Source organism: Diceros bicornis, chromosome 23 (genome assembly GCF_020826845.1).
Source record: "Diceros bicornis minor isolate mBicDic1 chromosome 23, mDicBic1.mat.cur, whole genome shotgun sequence".
Lineage (NCBI taxonomy): Eukaryota > Metazoa > Chordata > Mammalia > Perissodactyla > Rhinocerotidae > Diceros > Diceros bicornis.
Window position 1 is genome coordinate 48172445 of NC_080762.1, and position 20078 is coordinate 48192522.

At 37.7% G+C, this 20078-nt stretch overlaps 1 protein-coding gene across 1 annotated transcript in view; it reads left to right on the forward strand.

Annotated features, from left to right (window-relative positions):
- Positions 1-9410, forward strand: part of SNAP91 (synaptosome associated protein 91) — a 150499-nt gene extending 141089 nt beyond the window's left edge. The window contains exons 27-30 of the mRNA XM_058566692.1: positions 1347-1430; positions 2069-2173; positions 5633-5735; positions 8012-9410. Of these exons, the coding sequence (XP_058422675.1) occupies positions 1347-1430; positions 2069-2173; positions 5633-5725 (282 nt within the window). The 3' untranslated portion in view covers positions 5726-5735; positions 8012-9410. The remainder of the gene's footprint in view (positions 1-1346; positions 1431-2068; positions 2174-5632; positions 5736-8011) is intronic.
- Positions 9411-20078: the final 10668 nt, after the last annotated feature.

Below are 20078 nucleotides of genomic sequence, written 5' to 3' on the forward strand. Positions count from 1 at the left end.
GAGCATGCACAGAGCCCTGGCCATGTGCAAGGCCTTCTAAATTCCCAGGAGGATGTCTGAGCTTTTCAAACCTTTAATCCCCAAAGCATCTCACTCTCCAGGCTTTCCTTCCAGGCTTTTGTTTAGTCTACTATTTGTCCTGACTGTTATCCCTTGCCTCAGACAGCAACAGCTAAAACATTTGCCTGTAAATATTTTCCACAAATGGCTTCAGGTAACAACTTTAGCACTAGGTGCATTCCCAGTTTGGTGAGACAAAGACAAGCCTTTTGAGCCAATCTTTCCAGGGAACCACCCAGACAAGACAAAAAAAATAATTAAATATATTCTGCTCCTTCTGGTACTGTTACTGGGAATGTGTGCTGTTATTTTCAAGACTACAGCTGAGCTGAAGAACAGTGGATGGAAATAGGGTAAGTTAAAATGCCACAAAGCTCACTATTCTTACCAAGATTTAGCTGATTTTCTTGAATAAGTACTTTCTAGGTTGCTGCAAGCTTTTAGTTAGTTTCTCAAGTTCCCAAATAGTTGATTCTGATGGTTTTTGCCTGTTTTTCCATTGCTTTTATGGCTTGGGGAGACTTTGGGAGTTCCTTACTTCATCATTTTTGCTGACATCACTATAGTATTTTCTTTTTTACTTAAGATTTTGCTCAAATGGTTAACTTAAATTTAAGGGATTGCAATAAGGTTAATTTTAAACATAAGGGAAATATTAGAGGGTTTTAGTGTCTGACTGAAAACTATCAGACCTGTACCTGAATTGGGATATGTGTGCTATATTATGTGCAGTCTTCTAAATGCTTCCTAAAATTTAGAAAATTTAATTTTGGTCCAGGTACAAATGTCCAAAAATCAGAAAGAAGCAAGTATAACACAGAAAAGAATAATATAAAAATGGGGGGAAAATGGAAACCAGGCACTGAAAATGTAAATGAAAGCACGTTCCTCAAATGTCTAGCCCATTACCTGTCGGAGGATCTGATGAAAGGGAAAGACAAGCCTAGAGGAGTTTGACTCATTTACAGCAAAGTGGGTGTAAGAAGGTAGAGAGGAAGCCTGATGCTGTGCGTAAGCTGCCGACCAGCGAGCCCAAGTAGCACCACAACAGTGAACATCGAGTTAGTAACCTTGTTCATATCATTGGCATGGTTCTAGAGCCATTTTTTTCTAATTTAAAACTGAAATTTGAGATTTCTTTACATATCCACACGTCCTTAAGGGGCATGCATTGTAAAATTATATTGTCACTTTAAAACCAAATTACGTTGGTTCTTTTTGTTTGTTGTTTGTGTGTGTGTGTGTGTGTGTGTGTGTGTGTGTGTGTGTTTATGTTTTTTTGGTAGCAAGGAACTGTACCTCCAACGGGTTCTGTTCCTCCTGTTGCCGGGGCCCCACCTGTTGGACAACCTGGAGCAGGATTTGGAATGGTAAGTGACATCTGTGCTGGAAATGGTAATTGACATTTGTTAGGCCTTTGCCAAGTCCTAGATTAACCAGTACTGCTATAGAATATAATTCTTCCCAACATGCAGTAAAGGAAAACTTAAAAAGTTAAGGCATCTGCTTTAGACCTTAAGTAGTCTATACCTGAAGTGATAAAGTCAGTTATAAGATACTTAAAATAAATTCTGCCATCAATTAATTTCTATAGTACATTCTTATGTCATTTTATAGTAATATTTACCAAACATATTCTTACCTTAATCATCAAAATCAACTCTTCAATCACTATACTAGGATTTTCACTTATCACTAGCAAGCTTGAGGGCCATCTTCTATAAAGAAACAAGTTTTTATCTCTTCAAGTATTATGTTTACAGAAGATGAATAAACAACAACAAAGCCTGGTTGAGATGAAGATGCCATGTGGCCAGACAGGCTTCTACTGCATCTCAGTGATTCTCTGCCATCTGCCAGCCTCACAGCACCCATCATTCAAAATTATAATTATACTTTCTCGTGGACCTGGATTCTTCAGAAATTGTCAGAAGCACATTAAAGACACAAATGTCAGGGCGTTCCCATACTGGATTCCACTCATGCTGTCAACCACTCTTCCTTTCAGCCTCCTCCTGGGACAGGCATGCCCATGATGCCTCAGCAGCCTGTCATGTTTGCACAGCCCATGATGAGGCCACCCTTTGGGGCTGCAGCTGTACCTGGCACACAGGTCAGTTTAAAGTGTCCACAAAAGGATGACATTAATTTATAAGTATAAAACTGTGGCATGTGGCACACTGTTTAAAAATGTTTTCCCTAATGTAGTTCTCATATTTGTTGCTTCATAAGTAAAGGGAACATGGAAGACAGATTAGTAATAGTGTGAGGTTCGGAGGAAAATGATAGAAATAACTAACTGTCCTAAGGTTCCTCCATTCCTCTCCTACTTAATTCAGAATGGTTCCCGAGAACAACCAGACATTTAAGGTATCTAGGCCTTTATCCCAGAGAAATTAGTGCTTCAGATCCATAGTTTTATTATGTATTATAGTTAGCCAAATTCAAGATTAGTGACACAGTGCTCCAGACTCCCCAAGACTTGTGACACTAACTGCAATGTGTTTGCCAAACTGCAGAGTCTAAGGGAGCAGTCCCCATAAGACTGCCCTCACTTCAGACACCAGCCACAAGTTTAGGAGTCTCAAAAGCCACCCTTAGTTCAGACCTGCTGGCTACAAATTTAAGGATTCCCAAGACCAGCCTCAGATTAGATAGTTCCCTAGAATGACTCACATAACTCAGGAAAGCACTAGATTGACAATTACAGTTTTATTATAGTGAATGGATACAAATTAGATCCAACCAAAAGGAGATGCATAGAGTGAAGTCTGGGAGGGTTCCAAGCATGAAGCTTCTTTGTCCTCAAGGATGCATTACCCACCTGGCAATATCAATGTGTGACAATTCACATGCAGTATTGTCAACCCAGGAAGCTCATCTGAGCCTCAGTGAGCAGAGTTTTTATTGAGGCTTTGTTATATATGATTGATTGAATTATTGCCTATGTAGTTGAACTTAATCTCCAGCCCTTTTTCTGAAGGTCAGCCTAGTATCATGTGACCCAGAGACCCAACTCTCTACTCCATCGTTGGTCTTTCTGGAATGCCAGCCCCCATCTTGAGTCATCTTTTCACATAAACTATCAGGTGTAGTTCTAGAAACCCACTCTGAATAAGAAAGACATTCCTATGACGTGGGAGATTCTAAGAGTTTAGCAGTTACCCACCAGAATCCAGGACAAAGGGCAAACCTCTCTTTAGGTGAGACCAAATTCCTTACTACACAATGTACTACCTTCATTTACAAATGCTAAAATACGCACACATTGTTGAACTGTTTCTCTGCTAATAGTGATAGTCATGCTGATGACTCACCCTTTCTTGATTCCTCTTATAAATTGCCTGGCCAAGGTGGAGAGGTATGTGTAGAACCAAAGAGGTTTTCACCATGAGAAATTGATTTGGATGGAGTCAGAACGCTAAGTTATAACTTTATCAGCACCATGCTGGGCAAACCAAAACAAATAGGTCAAATATATTTTAATAATATCAGTAAATGGTTTCAGTTCTATAATATTTTCAACTTACCAGATGGGTATTTATATTGTTTTACCCATGGGATTCCTACTGTGTACTCTTCTGAGTGTACTTTAATCTCCTTTGCTTCCTTGAATCATCTCTAAATCCATCCCCTATCTGTTCCCAAAATTTGCTTTTGGCTTTTTTACTTTAACCTCTCGAAAGTGGCAGTGACCAGGAGAGAGAATGTTGGGTGTTGACGGAGGTGAATTTAGAATGTGGGACACCCTAGCCTTCAAGGCCATAACTACAGCACTGACTTCATGAGAAATTTTCTAGTCTGCTCTGAGACTAATGAACTCTGCCTAGAGTTGTTGTGGAAGGAGTAAGGGAGGTTTTAGGGGTAATTGTTGGGGTTAAGTTTAATCTAGACATTTAAATTCTAGGCAGGATCTCATTTATCATGAATGTTTCCGTGATGGTCGGATAGATCCATGACAATTTACCACCTTTTTGAAAAAAGGAATCATGTTCTATTTTTAGGAACTTGGAAGAATGTTGCTGAGACTTTTAAAAATCGCATTGTATTTGGTGTGCTGAAAGCTTTAGAAATAAATTAATACAGTTTTATTATTTAAGGCAGCTGTTTTACTTGCATAATACCAGTATTACATTGCTTTAATTTATTTACTTCATTCAAAGAATGAAAATGAAAAATAGATGATATGATGAAAACACAATGTTTTAATCAGTAATTGAATTTATAGTAATTTAGGAAATGGTATGCCATATTTATACAATTTTTAGATTGCATTTCCTATATCAGAGAAGAAGCATAGTTGATTATACTAGATAATCAAATAAACATGAATTTTTAGCTTCAGAAAACAAAATAGTTTTTCATAACAGATGCCTGGACCATCCCACTGTTCTTCAGTCGGTTGGTAACATGATGTTGTCATCTGACCTGTTTATTAATTATGGACCAGTCCTTGAGTTTCTTATCTTCTACACAACTTCAAGGCTTACGTTATTTTTTTCCTGATCTTTCTATGAAGTATGATCCCAGTTTTAAAAATGGAAATTTGACTGACAGATACTGCAGTCAGTCAATAGTTTCTGGATATAGGAGCAAATCAAAAAATCCTTACTTTTGGAACTTGGTTTACTGAACTAATAAAAACATACATTCCTGCTCCACAGACCCAGATTTCTAAGATTTCCTTCATGTTACAAACATAGGAGATTAATTAGACTCAAAGGATAGATGTCAATTATTACTCTGTATAGATTATATGACCTTTTTCAAGGCCTGTATCCTAACATTCCTGTAAAAGCCTGCTCCTGAAACTTATTTCTGTCACACATGAAATAATTTAGGTACTAATTAAACAGAAGCAAGGTAAGTTAATTCTTTGTTACTATTGCTGTAAGTTTAGTATGATTCTTTCCTATAGTATTTAATAATTAGGCTTCTTTGTGGGCTGGGCAGGAGATTTGGAATTTAGTGACATTCATAACCAGGAAACTTTTTGCTCATTTAGAACAAACAGGGCACCAAAATTTGACTGGTTTTCACTTAAACACTTTATATGAAATCCTAGTATATTTATCTAATAATTTTAAGTAATTTTTTAAATGGCTTTCTGCCAACTGTTTCCTTTCGATTTCTCCTTAAAACTCACTCTCACTATGAAAAAAGTCATTTAAATTCCTTTATTAGTTTAGTGTTACTAATAACTCAAAGTAAAAATGCTTTTGCATAGAGAAATTGTTTTTGTTACTGTTTATTCACAATATCCTTATGTGACTAGTTTTTCACATCTTCCCTAACTCATATCCATATTGTTCTACCAGAGTCCTCAAATTTTACTTTTGCTAAATTTGATGTCAAAGAATTTCAAGAAAGCCAATATCATTTGAAGCTTTTTTTACTGATCCAAAATTGAAAATAACGCGGTGACTAAGTAGAACAAAGTAGATTTTGTAAACTTTTAGTTGTCTAATCTTCTGCATGTTTGTTTTCTGTGGTATGTGCTCTGCCTAATGCTTGTCTATCTCTCTGTTTGCTTTCTATTTCTGCTCTCTTGGGCTGGCTTTTCACCCATTAGCTTTCTCCAAGCCCTACACCTGCCACTCAGAGTCCCAAGAAACCTCCAGCAAAGGACCCATTAGCGGATCTTAACATCAAGGATTTCTTGTAAACAATTTAAGGTATCTAACATTGAGCTTTTCCTGTGGGCTTGTCATAATGACCTGTGCAATGCATAGCTATTGCAGGTATGATATTTGTACTTCTTTTTTTTTTTTTTTTTTGAACATGGTGGTAACATTTATTATCTGCTAAAATAACTCTTGTGTAACATGTTATATGGACGGCAAAATTGCATAAAGCACACTTTGGGGATTTCCAACACCAAATGCTATACACTCCTGAAATCGTATAGAGATATATGATTTCACTTGAAGAAAAGTTCTATAGAAAAAAACTTAATCTAAGAGCAGATTAATTAGGAAGTACATATATGTTTTACATTAGGGTTCTTCATTTTCCAGGAGGATTCAGAACATTTCTGTTAAAATATTAAGATTTCTCTGAAATTCTTATCTGTTCAAATTACTTAAAAACTCGACTTACAAACTTAAGAGCACATGTGTTTAAAGTGAAGTGTAGTAACTGGCACAAAGTTCAGACATTTGGCTGTCATTTGGCTATCTAAACTGCAAAATGATTCTGTGTTTTGAATACATGTATATAATAATAGAGTGTTTATACTTTTTAAATCAATATTAAAAGACATCTTTGTCAATGAATTTTTTAAAATCTTATTTAATTTATAAAACTAAGAGAATCCTCCAAGTTGTCCTTACACTGGAAAGCACAAAGATTATATGGATAAAGCAAAAAGTTGCCCAAGCTACTTGGTAACTTAGAAAATTACCACTTTATTACATGATGACTGGAATTTATAGAAAGCTAACATTTATGATATTGCATTTAGAAATCCTCCAAGCATATATGTGGCTACATAATTATATTTTTATTTTGTTTATCCTTATTTGGCCTCATCAAATAAAGCTTAGATTATCACCCTTTGCATTTCTGCTTTCAAGGAGAATTTTAAATTTCTAACATTCTAGTTTTAAATTTCTAGTATAATTTATGAAATGATTAATAGTGGACTTATAGAAGGAAAGTGATGAAGGAAGAAACTTTGCTATTAACCCCAGCACCTCACGTAGTGGGTAGGTTCTCAATAAATACTTGCTGAGTGTGGATGAGCAGTGTTAATGCTGCTTGTCATTTACGCAGTACTTTCCATATGCACTTCGCACTCATTAACTCCTTTGATCATCTCTGTAGGAAATCAAAGCCTGTGAGAAAAGCTAGCCAGATACTTTTCCTCTCCATTTCACAGCTAAAGGAACTGATCCTTGGCATTAAGTGATTTGCCCAAAGTCAAGCTGGAAAAGCCATTAGAGCGTGAAAGTTTTTGGACCCATGTCCAGTGTTATTTCTTATACATCTACTACCTATATTTTTTTTAGTAGAGGCCTACTCTAATGCCTACTAAGGTTTTTGTGGATTCCTGCTTGATGATTTTTTTTCTTATACAAGATTAATAATTTATCATTTTAAGACCTTGACATCTCAGCCAAGTAATTTCTCCTGTGCTCAGTGTTTCTGTTCCATTTTGGGTTGGACTGGAATGATGTAGACATAAGTAAGACAATGAGCACTTATTTCTTAGCAATTGAAGTTTCAGGAGTGACCAAGGACACTGCAGAGAGCATCCTTTATCCAACTCTTGTTCCATAAATATTGCTCTCATCGTGTGGTAGGAACTCTGATAAGCACCAGAAGCAGAGGTGCTGGAGACAGTCTTTGCCCTCAGAGATCCACAGTCAACAGGGAGACAAGACGTAGAGTATTCTAGGAAGGAGAGCTACCCGCATGGTAACTTTAAGACCCCAGGGAAGGTTTCCTGGCAGAGATGACTGGTGAAGCATGGATTAGCCAGGGAGATAAGTAGGGAGTGGCATCAGTGGAAGCGTTGGGTCGCCAGGGAAATCCCTTTCTTCTATTCTGTCACTTGTTCAACTGTTGAGTGACTCTGTGAGCACCACAACTGAAAAGAAGCAAAAAATAATGGAAGTCGTTGCCATTCCTCTTTTTTTTTTTTTTCACTGCCCTTGTCCTTAATTGATACTGAATGTCTTACTACTTAGATTTCTAATAAGTATCCAGATTTTCAAAATTTTGCTGATATAAATTTATCTAAAATGAAACTATGCATTAAAAGTTTTTTAAAAAAATTTATCCTGGCTGAAATGGGAAGCTTGTTTGAAAGAATTGTGAAAAGTATATAAATGTGCAAGTGTTAATACAGAAAGATTTTTCATAGTAACTGTGAAGTAAAATTGTAAGGGAGGTAAAATGAGGAGTATGTAAAATTGTTTTCTAATTCAAGTGTCTTTTATCTTTACAGCTGCAATTTTTGTGACTGAATAGGAAAAAAATAATGAGTTCGGAGACTTCAAATAAGATTGACGCTCAGACTTTGAAAGGGAGCCACCAGTACCAAACCCAGTGCTTACTCATAACTTCTCTTCCAAAATGTGTAGCACAGCTGTGAAAGTGAACATTAGGAATGTATACTACCTTAGCTGTTATCCCTGCTCTCAGAATTGTAGTGTATTTGGATTATTTGTGTGTTACACGATGTAAACAATGAATGGATGTTTCTGATGCCTTTAGTGCTTTTCTGGACCTTGCCCATGGACGGATGACGCAGCTGTTGTGTGGTGAGCCATTTGGAAAGATGGATCTGTGTTTTTGAAGGTTGCAATGTATATATAACTTTTGGACAAACCTAAACTCTCCCCGTAAATTGTCTTTTCTTCTGTATCTCTGTTAAGAACATAGTGTGATAATATCAGATAGTAAGGAAAACACTCTTAAATATACAAAACTTTTTTCGGTGTGGAGTACATTTTTCCAATCACAGGAACTTCAGCTGTTGTGAGAAATGTTTATTTTTGTGGCACTGTATATGTTAAGAAATTTTATTTTAAAAAATATAAAGGTTAACGTCCATAATAAATATTTCTCCTTGAAGCTACCTTATCAAGAATGAAAAAATCATATGGGAAGAATTCCATATTTAATCACTGCTATATTAAAATATATATTTTAATTATATTTGACAGGTTTTGCATCTAAATTGACCTATTTATTCATTCTTGATTAAATGCACTGAAAAGTACAAGTCTGTTTCTATCATGTCCGTGAAAATGCAATTAGAGATGTGCTATTCAAGCGATTATGAAGGCACTCTAAGGTGTATCTGTAATTTAAAGATTACTGAAAATATTTTTATTTTATTGTGGGTTTTATGTACATCTGTTAATTTAGTATTTCTTTGTGTGTTCTGTAGACTGGTGTTCTTCCATCCCTCAATTGAGCTCAAAGTAGGTTTTGTTGTACCATTGTGATTAGAATTTAAACTAATTCAGAGAATTGTATCCTTTACTGTACATACTGTATTCTGTAATTTTTAATTTGTCGTCATACTGTCTGTGCTGATGGCTTGGCTTAAGATTTTGATGCATAAATGAGGTCACTGTTGATCAGTGTTGCTAGTGGCTTGGCAGCTCTTCATAAAAGCATATTGGGTTGGAAAGGTGTTTGCCTATTTTTCAAATTATTTAATAGATGTATGGTACCATTTAAAAGTGGTTGTATCTGAATTACTGTGGGGATAACATACACTGTAATGGGGAAAAATTACCTAAAACCAATTTCAAAATGGCTTTTCTTTGTATTTCAGTTTAAAAACCCAGTGCATGTATGCCCTCTGAGATGCAATAAACACCTTGAACAAAGAAAATGCAAATATTATTCTCTCTTTGATTATTTTTTAGGGGAAAAAGTCTGTTTCAAATGACACACATAGCATATACAAAATATTGAAAATTTAAAAACATTCAGGGTAAGAAATGCTTATAGTTTCAATATAGTTTTGATAATTTTATAATAAATTAAAAACAAGAAAAAACAACAGTTTTAGTCAGCTCTCATTAAACTTGGGACTCCATGGCTGCTGCCAAATAAACTGAAATTCTATATTCCAAGAAAGAAAAGGATGAACTTTCTTTTAAAATATGCAATTAAATTGTTTGTTTTTTTTTTTTGTGAGGAAGATCAGCCCTGAGCTAACATCCATGCTAATCCTCCTCTTTTTGCTGAGGAAGACTGGCTCTGAGCTAACATCTATTGCCAATCTTCCTCCTTTTTTTCCCCAAAGCCCCAGTAGATAGTTGTATGTCATAGTTGCACATCTTTCTAGTTGCTGTATGTGGGACGCGGCCTCAGCATGGCCGGAGAAGCAGTGCGTTGGTGCGCGCCCAGGATCCAAACCCGGGCCACCAGTAGCAGAGCGTGTGCACTTAACCGCTAAGCCCCGGGGCCGGCCCCTGCAATTAAATTCTTATAATAGTTTTGTGAGACTTCTCCACAGAAGTTAAAGAATCCTATGACTTTGTTAGAGTTTAATCACACACTTGCGTGCACGTGCACTCAGACACAACCTAGATTAGCCTATTTTAATAAAATTGGATGACTTAGTGCCTACAACTAAGTTATTACAACATCTCAAAAAGCAGTCCAATCGCAAACGGAAGTATTTCTCAAATAGAAGCATATTCTTGTTTCTAAAACCAGCTTTCCTTTAGTTACCTAGTTTTGTCTCTTGAGAACTGGCTTTTAGAAGTATCTGATTATGTAATATGATTTTTATAGATTACATTTGATCATATATTACTTTGTCGGCCTCTCACAATAAAAATGTGTTAGATTGTAAATAAATTTAATATTGAATTTTTTAAAATATGCTTTTTCTCTTCGTTGAATGGCCCACGTGGTATAAATTCTTAATAGGCAAAGGTACAAGAGCATTATTTTTAAATCAGACACTGGAGCCTTGCTGTAGTGAGATTCTTGGTGTCCTCGTAGGGGAGTTGTCTTATAGATGAGAGGCTGGATGAGGTCCTCTGGGTACTCAAAACATTAATCTGTCACGATAGTTTTCAACACAGGTCCAGTTTATCAGTGGTGTTCCTCCACATGGTGAGTGTGCCTTTCTAGCCTCACCTCTGCCTCAACTCCGCCCTCTGCATGCCCACACACGTGCACAAGCACACTATTCTGTGTGTGACCATGTCACTACTCATGCAAGGGGACACCAAGCACTTTGCTGGCCCACATAGGGCTCTCTGCCTGAGATGACCTCACCAACCCCACCAGTGCAGCTAAATCCCATTTGTCCATCGTGGCTCCTCGCCCTACTCTTCTCAGAGCACAGCTTTCATCAGCCTTTATGCTACTTGACATGTTGTATTAATAAGCTGTGACGGTGGCATCTTCTCTGGCCGATTGTGAGCCTCAAAGGCAGGAAACATCTCCTCTTGTTCATATCCTCAGCCACCAGCCAGGTAAGTGTTGAAGGATGAACACAGTACATTTGTTGTTATAGGTCTCTTCACTTACCTGGACACTGCTGAGCTATTATCATATTTCTGATCCCTAAAGAATAGCTCTCGTATAGTGCATTTACTGTCAAATGTTATTAGAGTCTTAATAGCCTCTGTCAGCTCATTGTATAGAGAACTAACACCAATTAAAATCCATCTTGAGTTGAAGATTTGAATCACTTATGTATATGGTGTAATGATTGTCAGTGGTTCTCTCAGATTAAAGTGTCTCCTTTGTTCTCTTTCATGTTGTTTATTGTACTTAAAAAAAAAAAAAAGGATAAAGACCAAAGACTTTTTGGGAGGAGTCATGGGGTTCAGAAGAGGAGGAAAGGAGTGGACATGAACAAAGAAATGAGAACTTGATTCACAGAAAGACAAACTGTGCAAAGCCCTCTTTCTGTCTCTTAAATAGACACCTTTAACTATATATCCTCAAATTTCTGTTGGTGGAAAAAGGGTGTGGTCTTGCAGCAATGATTACAGTGTTTCTTGTGTGGAAGTAGTTGTTGAAAATCAAAATGAGTGTTATCTTAGTTGAAAAGTCACGTTGGTCTGTATTTTTGAGGCATCAAGTTTTGTGGTAGTTCGTTTTCGTCATCTTGGGCTGTAAGAAAATTTCTGTTTCTCACAGCTTTGCTGACAGCAGATTTCACACTGGACACGTTATTCAGATCTCATCTGAGTGGAACGTGTGAGAGACCAATGTGTGGTGATTTAGTGAAATAGTAATTAACCTTAGCCAAACTCTCAGAGCTGCAGCGCTAAATCATCCAAGTTCAAGTCCACTTATGACAGCTTGTTCCAACAATTCTGAAATAGAAAGGCATCCTATGAGAGATTCTGTAATTGGTATTCTATAACTGATTTACAGAACAGAGGTTTTCAAACTCTTTGGTCTCAGGACTAAAATTTAAAATTTATTGAGGACCTCCAAAAGCTTTGTTTATATATATTATGTCTGTCAATACTTACCTGTTAGAAATTAAAATTGAGAAATTTTTAAATTTTTGTTTAATTCATTTAAAGATAAAAATATTAAAACTGTTATCTATTAACATAAATAAAATATTTTTTTGAAAAATTACAATTTTCAAAAAATAATTGAAAAGAGTGGCATTCTTTTGTCATCTTTGCAGATCTCTTTAATGTTAGACTTAATAGAAGACACCTGCATTGTTATAGCTCCTCTGCATTCAATCCGTTGCAATATCCCATGTCATGCAGTCAGGAAAATTCCACCATGAGCACACTGTGAGAAAATTAGTGTCTTACTATTATTATGAAAACAGCTTTTACCTCACAGTGTAGTTATAAAAATAATATTGAGAGGCTGGCCCTATAGCATAGTGGTTAAGTCTGGCATGCTCAGCTTCGGCAGCCCAGGGTTCACAGGTTCAGATCCTGGGTGTGGACCTACACCACTTGTTAAGCCATGCTGTGGCAGTGACCCACATACAAAATAGAGGAAGGTGGGCACAGATGTTAGTTCAGGGCCACTCTTCCTAAGCAAAAAGAAAAAGAAAAAATTGGCCACAGATGTTAGCTCAGAGTGAATCTTCCTCACCAAAAAAAATAAAAATCATTTTGGCCTCACAGACCCCTTGAAAGGGTCTCTGGGATACTCAGAAGTCCCCAGACCACACTTTGAAAACCACTTCTTTAGATGTAAAAGAATTGTTCTCATGTTCTTTGAAAGAGAGAAAAAAATTGCTAGTTAATAGATTGCATTGTTTTGTGTATGTGTGTATGTGTATGAACATAATAACCCCACCACAACCACTATTTTGTCTTCAGTGTCTTTCCAAATGCCCCCCTCTACAGACACCCCCACATCACTTTTTCAGTGATGCTGAGGCTTGTGCAGCAATGTGAGTTCTGCATCAGACTGCACAGGAGGGAACCCTGCTGAAGCACCCACTGCTATTTTAGACAAGTTACTTAGCTTCTCGAAACTTTAGTTTTCTTGTCTGTGGAATAGAGAACATTTCTATCTATGTACTTACTATTAAAGAGATAATGCATGGAAAATACTTGGGGCAAAGTAGTGCTCGATAAATATTGATGTTACTTTTAAACATTATTATGGTCATTTTTGCTGCAGATTTTGTCATTTGTCTATAGTTGTAAGAATGCTAAAGGACAGAGAAGACAAAGTATAAAAATACTCAATAATAGGAATATTCCTTAAAGTACAATCACCAGAAGTACTAAAGGTGTTTAAAATCTGGTAAACATAAGTGCCTGTTACACATATAAATACAACTCACGATCAAGCTGGAGCAGCAGGATGAGTGCGTCAGCTGGGAACAGGGGCCTGGGCGGGGCCCAAACAGCATCCACTGCAAAGTTAAACTCGATTTCCTAGAGACTCCTTCTTACACACAGTTTCCAACATCTAATGACACCTTTTAATAACATAAATGAAGAATGCTGATATGATAGATGCTTTTGGCCATCAATAGAATTAGAAGCATTTCTACTTGGAGATAAGAAGTTTAGGAGGCCGGCCCGGTGGCGCAAGCGGTTAAGCGCGTGCGCTCCGCTGCGGTGGCCCAGGGTTCGCAGCTTCGGATCCTGGGCGCGCACTGACGCACCACTTGGCAAGCCATGCTGTGGTGGCGTCCCACATCAAACGGAGGAAGATGGGCACAGATGTTAGCCCACGGCCAGTCTTCCTCAGCAAAAAGAGGAGGATTTGCAGAGGTTAGCTCAGGGCCGATCTTCCTCATAAAAAAAAAGAAAAAGTTTAACGAATATAATTTGACAGTGATTTAAAAAAACTAGAGGACATGTTTAGTGACGATCTGACTGAGATGGAAGATGCTGTTGAAGTTAAAAATATCCATAGTGAACAGAGTGTGCGCATCAGGGCTGGAGGAGGGAAATAATTTTGAACAAAGACCTATGGCTGCAAGAGACCGTAGCCTGGACCAGAACCCAGGCCTACAAACAGCAGCCCCACAAAGGGCAGGACCTAGAAGGGTCCCCTTCCAACAAGGGGAGGGGGAGACAATCATCTCTTGGTGGTTGTGTCTGTGCTGTTAACCCAATCTTTAATACTAGATTCATCTGCAGGTACCAAACATCCTGTGGTTCATGTCTCTTTCAGAGGAGGGAACATCTTTGGGGTAAGTCAACTAATTTTATAATTTATAATTGTCTTCGTAAACCTAAACAGAAAGTTAAACCTTACAGCCTGAAATGCCTTATAACTATGTCCCAAGGAAATTTGGAGTTTTTTAAAAATCATCTGCTGTTTTGGATAACATAAGATTTGGGCACTCTATTGAAAACAGAAAATGGAGCTGTGACCATGCATGTAATATTTCAGATGTAAATTTGGGGCCAGATTTTTAGAAAACTTATCCCTTCTTTCAGGGGAAAAAGTACAGCTTCAGAGCTAAATTAAAAGTAGCATTTAGTTTAGAACAGAGAGACACAGGTGTGGTTGCTATTTGGGTTCAGAACAAAATATATGACTTACTGGTTGATTATGTGTTAACTAATGGGTTAGTTCACTATAAAACCACATGATGTTTATTATTTAACTTTCTTGTCTCTGCTTTCTTTATGTATAGGTGTTATCAACCTTGATGATAAATATTTTACAAAAATGTTTAACATACATTTCTAAAAGTGAACTCATTACCTTTTTTCCTGAAGCCTAGTTTTTCTGTCTTAGTTGGTGGTCTTACTATCTACCCCAAGCCAGCAACTTCAGTGACATGACACCCTCAACTCTTGTCTCTTACATTCAATGGGCCACTAAGTATACTGAACATTCTGCTCCCGGAATGTCTCACAAGTTGCCCTCTCCTGCCGTTTCTCAGTACAGCAGCTCTTTACTGGGCTCTTTGCATCTAGTCTCATCTCCACTCAAACCCACCCCAATCCAGCCTACATGGTGCTGACAGGTTTCCTGCTCAAAATTCCCATATGATCACATTTCCTTGACTTAAAAACCTGCATCAATTCCTGGTCATCTAAAGGTTAAAGTCCAAGCTCTTTAGCATGGCGTTCAAGGCCAGAAGTCTATTCAAGGCTGGAAGTCTAGCTTGGAACCATCATTTCTTGCCATTCCTCACCACTAGGAGGAGCCAGCCTCCTATAGCAGCAATCCCCAAATACTGTATCCTAAACGCCGCGGAGTGTCACGCTTCCATACCTTTGCACGGGCTGCTGCTTCTCGCATGGATGCCCTCCATTCCACCAAGCATTCCCCCATCCTCCAATTGATAAGCTGGAAAACTTCAACTCATCCTTCAAAACCCAACCTAGGTGTCACCTCCTCTAGGAAACTTTTCATCATATCTCCCCACCCTGATAGAGTTGATCCTTCCCAAATGTGTTCCTTCAGCACCTTTTACTTACTTCTCCTTTTCCACACTATTTTTTTAAATATATGTCTGACTTCATTACTATATTATGAATTCTTTCAGGAAAAGTAGAATCTAGGACTTAATTCTATATCCTATATGCCTAAGATTGGACTCAGTAAAAGTTTGTTGAATTATATTGAATTGATCTAACCTATATTGTAAAGTGGATTATGAATTTAAAAAATATGTAGAATCTAAATTCCAGGAAATAAGTAAAATTGGATTTTATCTCTGATCGTAAAATGATCACATATGTTCAGGAGTGTTGTAAATTTGATTCATTTCTTACAATCATAAAACAGTGTTATGACAGTTATTGCTAAAATGTATTTCCATTTTATAAAAATACTGAAAAGAACACCATCTGTGTATTTGATAGTTTTACCACCACATTCCTTTACCAAAGCACTTGAGATAGTTTCCACGAAAAAATATAAAGGCAAGTAACACTGAGAAAACATTTAACCTGGAAGGAAAAGACAAACATCGTTGCGCACAGAGGGAGAGCTGTGGGAGGTGGGAGCACAATCAGGAAAGATAGGTGACGACAGTGGTTCATCCTGGATGACCACCGCAATTACCTGGAGAGCTTTATCAAATGTAGATTTCTGGGCCTCACTCTTAGGGGTTCCAAGGTAGAGCTCAGTGGGGCCCTGGAAACGGGCTTTCAAAATAATTCCCTAGGTCATTATGATGAGCAGCCAAATTTGGAAACCACTAGGCTAAGGGAAACCATGAAATATCATAAATCCGGTGGACTCATGGTGTGTAGCTCTGTTTGAGTTATAGATGATTCCAGCAAAAGAGAAAATTTCTAAATACTTCAAAATAGGAAAGCCACAAAGAGTATTTTGTTTCATCTAAAAATTGTAACATTTAGTTACTAGTCATAAAAAGGTGGTCCACATGGCATTATGATACCCTAGTTTCCACCAAAACCCAAGCTTTAATTTGGAGGTACGTGCAGGAGAGAGATGCTGCTATATGTGGGCGGATGACTGCCTAGGACATCCGTTCATGGAGCCACATCAGTCATGTACCAGTCTACATGAAGTGGCACAACCGCCCATTTGGTGGGTACGATGGTGTCGCCTATTTTCTCAGGCCACAAAGAAAGCCTTTTAAAGTAAATGTCCCAAGTGCAGTGGCAGAATACTAAATTCAGTTCTGTCTCAAAAATAACATGCTTTTATTTTTGGGCAATTGGTTGATAAAGTGGCACTTCTGTTTGGCAGTAGAATCTTGGCACCAAGCCCATCCTGATTTTTAAAAAGAAAAAAAATAAGCACTTTTGTAGGTATTGCAAAGAAAAATTTTAGAAAAATTTGAACGTTGTATCTTCTAGATTGTTAGCTGCAAATTTTCCTTAACAACTGATCCATTTAAAGTAGTTGTGAGGGAAAAAAAACTCATATGTCCTCCTGGATCTGTCTACTGTATACTAGTATGTTCTTTTCTCCTATATCCTGAGATTTATGTGGTTTTGTGATCTGGTATCTGGGTCAGTAGCAGTAGTTTAAATTGTAAGTAAAACAAAAAACTACAAGGTCTTGACTCCTGTCAATTAATGAGAGGGGAAGGAATGGTAAGGGGAGGTGCTTAGGATAGAAAGGGGGAGTCTCCTTATCTTCAGAAGCCTCAGTACTCTAAGGATTATTCTTGGGAAGTCCTTGAATTACTTATCTAGCTGAGAAGAAATAAGCTCCTTAATAGAAAGTTCTTAGAAAAACCTTACGTTGTTAGCTATACCCCAGTAACTGGAAGTTTAAGAGTAACATAATGGGGGGACTGGGGGCATGACTAGTTTCGGAGAATAAGAGTTGCATCACTGCAAACCTCCCAACACTTGCACCAGCACACACACTCACTCACACTCGCACGCTAGTTCTTCTGCGGTAAGTGATTGCTGATCTCTGCTCTTAGGAAATTCCAGTCTTTCTTTCTTTCAATTATATTAGGTAATTTCTATAATCTTATAATACTAATTACAATTATCAGCATATTATATTTGGTGAACATTTACTTTATACAGGGCAGTCTACTATGGTTAGACAATTAAAGGTATTTTATTCCACATCCTGAGTTGCTCTATCTATAGGCCGTAGTGCTAAGTGTATGTATCAATTAGGTGCAGCTGCATGACAAATTGTAAACATTCACTAACACACACCAACATTCAAATACACAAATATTTTACTAGTAAAGGATTTGGGACAGTTTTTTTCCTTGACTTTTGAGATTAGAATTGCATTTGAGTACAAAACCAAGTCAATTCTGTAGGCCACTGATGTTTCTCTTCTTTTAAATAGATTTTTTTTTTTTGAGGAAGATTAGACCTGAACTAACATCTGTTGCCAATCCTCCTCTTTTTTTTTGCTGAGGAAGATTGGCCCTGGGCTGACATCCATGCCCATCTTCCACTACTTTTATATGGGACGTCACCACAGCATGGCTTGATAAGCAGTACGTAGGTCTGTGCCCGGGATCCAAACCTGTGAATCCTGGGCCACCGGAGCGGAGCACACAAATTTAACCATTACACCACCAGGCCTAAACAAGACTTTAAAAAATATATATGTTAAGCTTTTTTGCTGAGGAAGATTCCCCCTGAGCTAACAACTGCTGCCAATCTTCCTCTTTTTCTTTTTTTTTCGTATGTGGGCCACCATCACAGCATGGCTGCTGACAGACAAGTGGTGTAGGTCTGCGCCCAGGAACTGAACCCAGGCCACCAAAGCGGAGCACACCAAACTTAACCACTAAGCCAGTGGGGCTGGCCCTGTTAAGCATTTTTGAAGAAATTTTTTCTATAATGTAATGCCTTCCAAAAGTCATACTGAACATAACTATATTTTATATTGATTATGCAGTCATCACTGTAAACATAACATGTATAGGTATGCCTTCATAGGCCAGTGTGGTTCACATAGCTACTTGCACCAAAACTCAATAGCTCCAAACTACTATAGTTTTATAGTTTTTATCCCTTTTTTAAAATCTTTTAATAGTTTGTCTGCATCCTCCTCCTCTGTCAGGTTGTCACTTCTTGGGGCTGCTGTAGACTTACCTCAGCAGCTGCCTTCTAGTTATAGCTTAGGATATCAGATAACCACACTTGTTAAGACTATTTCTAGAGTAAAAGTAATTTTTTATCATCCATTTTGGTTATTCAGAGGATAATGTTTTTGTTATATTTTAGATACTTGAAATTACCAGCAAAGGAAATTGTGGATAAGTGAGATGTTAATTGTATGGTATATTACAAATTACTGATAAAATTAAATTAAAATATATAGAAGAATATGGAAAATGAGTGATAGGCTGAGCAAAAGCCTAGAGGAACTTTCCAAATTTATCTGTATTCAGTTGTGTTAACAGTTTCCAAAATATTCCCTTATCTATGCCTCATGTGTGAAAGTATACACACTTTTCAATGTATGAATATATACACAGAGGATTTCAATAATGTAAATGCAATTTTGAGTATTAGTCAAAACATTTACAAATATAGACAAAATGTGATCATATAGCTTCCGTTTGGTAAAACCACACTGCAAGATGATAAAGAGTGCATTGATCGCCATGTAGATTAAAGAGCTAGCCTAGGTAGCCTGCTTGTCCCCAGTGCTTGAGAAAAGTGAATGGATTTTAAGGTGTTATTGGAAATTTCTAAAATATTACTAAAGCGAAAAGACTTTGGAGACAAATTTTGAGGCAGAGATTATCTGATAAAATGTTTACATGGCAGATGGAGAAGATGAGGAGTAACTACAGGAGCCTGGCACTTGTCAATCTGAAGGCACTTTTATCAGAAACACACACGAGTCAGTAGAGAATATGGCAAATATCTGATCTGTAAGTGCCATGCTCAGTATTCCAATAGCAAAATTCTCATTACAAATAAACATTCCCATTATTTAAATAGCTATATCTTTAATACGGTATACAATTAAGACAATACCTCTAACATTTTGGAGCCTTATCATACAGCACAAAGTAAGTAATACCTAATACCCTGAAAGAGTAATCCTCAAGGGGTACTGGGTGATATTTTTAAGCGTATATTGATCGTCTCCTCTGTGCCAGGTACAAGCACTTCAGACGATGATGGTGAAAGTGGGGAGAAGGAAATTGGTTGGCCCGAGCTGCCATTCATACTCCTCTGCCTATTTCCTCTCTAGCCCACTGTGTTTGTGAGTTCTCTGGGCCTGGCCCAAGGTGCAACCTGTGAACTTAGAACAGGTACTTGTATGTTTGTGTCCCACTCCCCCCAGATTTATATGTTGAAGCCCTACCCACAATGTAATGGTGTTTGGAGATGGGGCCTTAGGGAGGTAAATGGGGTTAGATGAGGTCATGTGGGTGAGGCCCTTATGATGGGATTAGTACCCTTATAAGAAGACACAAAGAGCCCTCCATCTCTCTCTCTCTGAGAGTGCATACGGAAGAGGTCATGTGAGCACACAGCAAGATGGCAGCTGCCTGCAAGCCAAGAGAAGAGGCCTCAGAATGAAACCCACCTTGCCGGACTTCCCAGCCTCCAGAACTGTGAGAAATAAATGTTTCTTTAAACCACGCAGTCTACAGTATTTTGTTTTGGCAGCCTGAGCTGATTAAGACAACACCTTACCTGTGGGTAATG